We start from the raw sequence: 6350 nt of genomic DNA, 5'->3' as shown, positions 1-6350 counted from the left end.
TGTCGCAATGACCACGTCATCAACGTAACACATTATGAGGTTGCCATACTTTTTAGTTACATTCTTGAGTGCCTGGGCAATTAATCGTTGGAACGTAGCCGTCGCATTGCATAGTCCAAAGAGCATTCTTTACCACTGGAACAGCCCAGCTCACACGCGGAGCCCTTTTTTCCTCGATCTTGTTTTCGAAGGAGCACTTGCCAGAACGCAGAGCCTAAATCCAACGTCGTGAAAAACGTTGCATCTCCTAACTTGGAGAGACTCTCATCGATGCGGGGAATCGGGTTTGCGTCCTTATCTTTACCGCATTCAGGTAGCGGAAATCACAACAAAACCTAAGTTGCCCTCTTTCTTTTTTGGCATGACCATGCCGCAAGCCCACGGGACTTCAACGGTTCAATTATGTCATATTCCATCAACATTTGGATTTCTTTTCCGCATGCTCCCCTCAGCATACCCCTTGATAAAATCTCGGTAATAATTAGCGAATCCGAGGAAACTCATCAATTGCGTGTCGGTCTTCGGTGCTTTCCATGTCAACACCGCTTCAACCGCTTCGGGATCGGGTCTGATCCCGTTTTTATCTACTAGGCGATCCAGATACTTGATTGATTCTCTCAGAACTCCGCACTTGGAAGGTTTGCACTTCAGGCCGACCTGTTTCATGCAAGTAAAGAACTCGTTTAGTCTCTCTATCTGGTCATCCAGCGTTTGTATCGCGATAACCACGTCATCAACGTAACTCATTATGAGGTTGCCATGCTTTTTAGTTACAATAGTGAGTGCCTGGGCCAATAATCGTTGGAACGTAGCCGTCGCATTGCATAGTCCAAATGGCATTCTTTTCCACTTTTCCACAGAGCCTAAATTCAACGTCGCGAAGAATTTTGCATCTCCTAGCTTGGAGAGGCTCTCATCGATGCGGGGAATCGGGTATGCGTCCTTTATTGTTACCGCATTCAGGTAGCGGAAATCATAACAAAACCTAATTTGCCCCCTTTTTTATGACTACACCGCAAGCCCACGGGGACTTCAACGGTTACTTCGACATGTCATATTCCATTAACATTTCGGTTTCTTTTCTGCATGCTTCCGACGTGTGTGGGGTCATTCTCCTAGCTCCCTCCATATGAGTTACCGAACCCTCATCTATTTCTATCTCATATTCTACAAAATTGCAGCAGCCTACATAAGCCTTATGCTTCAAAAAAAACGTCTGCGTTCCGATTCAACACCGCTCTGAGCCAGTCTAGCTCCTTATCTGATATTTTGCCTTTCAAGTGCTCTATCTCAGGTAGGACCGGCCTGTTTGAAGCTAGTTTTTTTTTCTGTTGGTCTCTCGGGAAAATTCGAACAATTAGAAAGCTCATCGTCTGTCTCTGATTTCATTGGAAACAACTTTTTAAAAAATTTCAATTCATTTAACCTGTTTATTATGCATTCTTGGTTGGCGTGTAAAGGACATTCAGTTACTTCATATTTCTTGAAGTTCTCCACATTCTGATACTCTGTGCTCAGGGGCAATGCATAACCAAGTTTCTTGCCTCGTTGTATCGTCACCGTTGTTGCCTCTGTGTTCAACAACACACTCACACACAGTCCACTCTGAGTGAACGAGAAGCTTCTTCCTAAAATAGCTGAGCTTTTACTGTTTGGCTTGGGAGCCAGACACACCTGTCTGTCGTTACAAAGATCATTCAGGTACCTCATCCTAAATGCCACTATTACAGCGTGATTTGGTTTTAACCTAACCTTCCGATCTAGGAAAAATGGCACCTTTGCTTGGTTAATCAGGATTTTACTAATTGGTTTCTTTTCATACTTTCTATCTGGGTCCTTGATTCTTATCAACCCGTCGTTGAGGTCAATCGTGACATCGAAGTTGCGCACAAATGCTCGTCCTAGGATGAACTGGTCGGACTCATTAAGATTGTCGATGACCAGGAAATCCATCCAGAGATGCCTCCTTCCTAGGTGCAACGAGATGATGGGGGTCCTTCCGGTCACGTATATTGCACCCTGATTAGCCAATTTGATATTAGTCGGAATCAGATCCGACCTATCAAAACCCATGTCGGTCCAAGTGCTCACAGGCATGACACTGACCACTGCTCCGGTGTCTAAATTTCCGTTCACGGAGAGTTATCTGCACTGCACGTCTAGTACATGCGCGGCCATATCTACTTCTTCACAGCCTATATCGACTCACTGCGTCTTGTTCAAGCATGGCGTTGTGTCCAAATCGTCGAACTTTAAGCTCTTCTCGACAGATGTAGAACCGGCTACTTGGTCACTTATATCGGTAACGTGAGCTTTCGTGTAAATGTTTATGCCGTCCACATTCATCAGAATTGGATATGGGCCGCAAACTTCGATGTAGTGTCCATCTACTTTCATTAGTCTCGGTCCACCTGTTGTGAGTAACACTCTTACGGCTCTAGAATCCAACTTGCGATCTTTCTGCCTCAGGTAGACCGCGTAAATGTCCAGGTGTACTGCCATGATCTCAGACGGTTCGTTCAAGTTCTTCACCACCTGATGGCCCGCGACAGATATGATCGACATTCTTTTCGTCCCCCGTTTCTTGTCATGCCGAAGTTCTTCCCCGAGATGACATTCAACTTCAGGCCCTGCTTCTTGGGTTCCCGGTTATCCTCTCTTTTCGCTGTTTTTCCTAAAATGTCAAGTTTCTCGCGCAGCTCTGTATTTTCCACTCGGACCTTACCCACAGCTCAACCTCTTTGGTGGCAAACTCTTAATGAACGTTCTGTAGAGCGGTCCGTGCCGCTAGACGGTAATTTTTTTTGAGCGCACTAACTGACTCTGTCTCCAGGTTAGGGGCAATCTCATCATCAGGTTAGGTTTTCACCTTCTTGGTCGTGAATGTGCCTTGTGTAACCTCCTTCTTCCGCGACTACGCTTCGTTCATTAGGCGTGCTCGGCTAGCCTTGACTCTTGAAAGTGCCTCTTCATGGCGAGGATGTTTCGCGTCCGCCACTGCATCCCAGAGTTGAGTGCAATCCGACTTAAAATGTCCCTTCAAATTGCAGAAGAAGCATCTCGGTTCATTCTTCATTATGATTCCTTCGTGGTCCTCGTCGGTTGCATCAACGTCGTCAAGAAAGTAACCTATCGCTTTCATGTTTTGCTTATAAGTAGAGCAGGCTGAAACGTGATTTCCAATCGAATCACAAATTGCACATGACCTCCTCTTATCCATGTCATCACGAGGTCTATAGCAACTGGAAATCGCGCCGGTATTCGTTCCGATGTAGTTGCAGTAATTGCTGTAACGATTTTGCGCCTATGGGTACTCAAGCAATTTCATGCTCAAATCATTGGGTGTTGGTACTGAGTCCACTGACAAGGTGAAATGTGTGGCCAACATGGTTTTCAGCTCATAACTTTTTACTCCATCATGATTTTTAAAACTTTGAGGCAATTGCCAAGTTGCGTTCCGAGATCGTCTCGTCGGGGTTACTTCACCATCTGAGTAGCTTGAGGTCATCCAAAAACTTGTCTAAAGATTCATCATCTCTTTGATGCCTCTTTTCAAACTTCACTATAGCTTGATGTACCTGCATCCCCGAGCCGAAACGGTTCAGCAAGATGTCAATATTTTTGCGAGCACTGTCTAGTTCATTAGTCCTTTTCGTCATTACACAGCTCAGGGCCGTGCCCTCTAAGTTGCTTGTCAGTGCGCTGCGTTCCTGTTTCTTGGAGAGATTCTCCTCTTCAAAGTGTAATTTTATCACTTCTTTCCAGGTGTCAATGCAGCCATCTAACTCATCCTTGTAGGAGTTCGGCTTTTTGAGTGTCCTCCGTGACCTCTATCCTTTTTCAAATGACTTCGAGAGTTTGGTGATGATTGTTTCAAGAGATCTAATCAAAGCCTCAAACATCATCGTGTCCTTCGAGACGGTAGGTCAGATCTGGCACTGATCTGACTTGTGGCCTTGTCGGTAAACGTGCTCCCGGTGTGGCATTCGCTTCTGGCGGGGCAGGATCCTTCCAACCCGGCCTCGACGTGGCTGCTCTGGGTCTCTCCCTATGGTCGGGCTCTAAATTCGTTCCGATCTCGGCTGCGCCCCTGCACAATTGTCGGTTCCTGATTCGTCAGTTGCCGGACGCGAGTCCCTCATTGGAGCGGGATGATTCTCTCGGTTGCTGCCGCTCAAGATCTCATCAAGCTTCCGCATCATAAGGTCAGCTTTTGCATCTAGTCTTTTCTCCAGGTTAGTCATCGTATGAGCAAAGGAGTTGTCGTGATCGTTCAACAATCACTCGATCTCTCTCGTCATCTTAACGTCTCTTTCTTGTGACTCCTTGGTTGCCAGCGCCAAGGTTTCCGCCTGGCACTGATCACTGTTCCGAATCAGCTTGGCCTGATCCCTTCTCTCTTGTGACTTCGCGTCTGTCAGCTCGTCTCTCAGCCTTTCATGCCTTTTTTGAGCCTTTCTCCACCTCGATTCATGTTCTTGGTCTGCAAACAGTGCACCGGCAAACATGTCACTCAAGTCGCCAGCCGTTCCCAGCACTGGGGTAAGACCCAGGGACGATGACATCAATTGAGGTTACAGCCTGGTGATCGACGATGCACCATCCTTTTGTGTGTCCATCGACAACATCAGCCTGTCGTATGTCGAGGATGCTCCCATCAATATCCCGTCTGACATTGGTCTAGTTGGCGAGTCAGACAACGCTTTCTTGCTCTTGTAATGTCTCGGGCTAGGTGTGAAGTCTATGTCCGAGTGCATCAGCCCCGGACCGTCATATCCAGAGGACAACCCATCATTACGGAGTGACGTCATTCGCCTTGAAGCGTACATCGTACATCGTCTTGAAGCTTCTTTTCGCTTTTGAACTTGTTTGCTCTTCTCTTGGACTTATGCTCGACATCATCGCGTTCTTGCCCTGCTTCACTAGAGAGGATTGTTCCTTATCCGACTATTGTTCTTGGTCTCCAATTGGGACGTCCCCTTAAACAACAGTTCCTCTCGTGATCCGACCTCGAAACGCTCCGAGGTTTGTTGAGTTTTCTCGGTTTCTTCTCGCTCAAAATCCTCGCCAGGTTCTTCCAGGTCCTCGCGATGGTGGTGGTCGGGTCGGATTAGCGTTTGCTCCCCTTCCTCGAAGGGATCAGTTGGTTTCACGTTAGCAGCTCCAGCCTCGGCGTCGCGCCCTTCATTGCCATCTCGATTCTTCTCACTTCATAGTTTCATTCGGCTCACTGAAAGATCACTATAACCTTCACTTGCTGCTTCACAAGCAAAAACGTCGGAGATGCTACTAATCGAGGATTGGCTACGGCGTGATTTAAACCTCCGCGGGCTTCCCGTGCTCAGCCTGGCAATCTTAGCGAGTCTCTTAGCGAGTTCTCCTAGCGAGTCTCTACCTTGAATGTTTCGTGATAAAAAAAAATTCCACAAAGGAGGTTTGTTAAATCTCTTAATTCACTCCGCAGGGTTGCTTCGGAGGGTTCCCCAAAAATCACAAAAAAAAGTATTTTCACCACTCTAAAGCCTCCGATTGCAATCTAGCTTGCTTGAAACAAGGTGGGTTGACCCGGTCAACCTACCCAGTAGGATGAAAACGTGGTTTTATAAAAGTTTCTGCCGCTCGGAGGGTTGCCTAAAAGTTGGATCCTCCGTACTAACAAATTGTAAAAAGTTTTCTCACCTGAAATTATCAACCTAAAAAGGGTTGCGGTTCAGAAAAGTGGTCAAAAACTTCAGGATTATCTCAATCGGTTCGTTAGTCTTTGAGAAATCAACAAAAACGCGTTTGCCAATTTGGCATTTTTTCACTACCTATATAGATTCTCAGAGACCTTTTCCGCAATTCTTGCTGAAAGTGCTTAAAAAAAATGAAACGAGCGTAGTAGCCCTGTACAGCACTGGAATAATGCAAAAAAACCGGACCGAAATTGGTTTGGAACTAAAAATTTGGTCATAAACTATGAAATATGGACCCTCCGATTCCTTCCTTTTCCGATCTTTAAGTCACTAGCTCTATCCTCGGATCTACTCGGGGGGGTTTTCAAAAATGGTTCTAGTAACCTAGCACGCTACGCTAGCAGTCTCCTAACGCAAAAGTTTTTATTGCTTTAAATCGAAAAACTCAAAAACTCGATCTCAAAACATATTGACGAAATTTCGAAAATTTTGTTTGAAAAAGTTTTAATTTCGCCAATTTCTACTAAATCTTACTCCGCGCGGTTTCTTCAGTTAAGGGGCTCGAACTGCGTAGTAAGGGGCTCGAAGTGTTTTTGGTCCCGAGACCTTGGGATAAGCGGGCTCATGTTGACTTCCCACCTAACCAACCGGCCCCCGGAATTTTTGGTCTTAACT

General features: G+C 46.1%; 1 protein-coding gene across 1 annotated transcript; it reads right to left on the bottom strand.

Moving 5' to 3' along the window:
• Nucleotides 1-405: 405 nt before the first annotated feature.
• LOC134844823 (uncharacterized) lies at nt 406-2565 on the bottom strand. Its single transcript, XM_063861638.1, has 4 exons — nt 2210-2565; nt 1823-2059; nt 1474-1711; nt 406-942 (listed from the first exon to the last, which is right to left on the bottom strand). The coding sequence occupies exons 1-4, from the start codon at nt 2563-2565 to the stop codon at nt 406-408; spliced, it is 1368 nt and encodes a 455-aa protein (XP_063717708.1).
• Nucleotides 2566-6350: the final 3785 nt, after the last annotated feature.

This window comes from Symsagittifera roscoffensis, chromosome 4, assembly GCF_963678635.1.
Source record: "Symsagittifera roscoffensis chromosome 4, txSymRosc1.1, whole genome shotgun sequence".
NCBI classification, from domain to species: Eukaryota; Metazoa; Xenacoelomorpha; order Acoela; family Convolutidae; genus Symsagittifera; species Symsagittifera roscoffensis.
Note: the sequence above shows the minus strand (reverse complement) of the source record. Positions and strands in the feature narration are given on the sequence as shown.

Bases quoted from the DNA above. Each gene is read 5' to 3' on its own strand.
- LOC134844823 (XM_063861638.1), bottom strand. From the start codon at position 2,565: ATGTCGATCATATCTGTCGCGGGCCATCAGGTGGTGAAGAACTTGAAC. The intron at 1,712-1,822 runs GTATGAAAAGAA...AGTGGCATTTAG, and splicing joins ATCAAGGACCCAGATAGAAA to GATGAGGTACCTGAATGATC. The intron at 943-1,473 runs GTAACTGAATGT...GTAACAATAAAG, and splicing joins AGAACTTCAAGAAATATGAA to GACGCATACCCGATTCCCCG.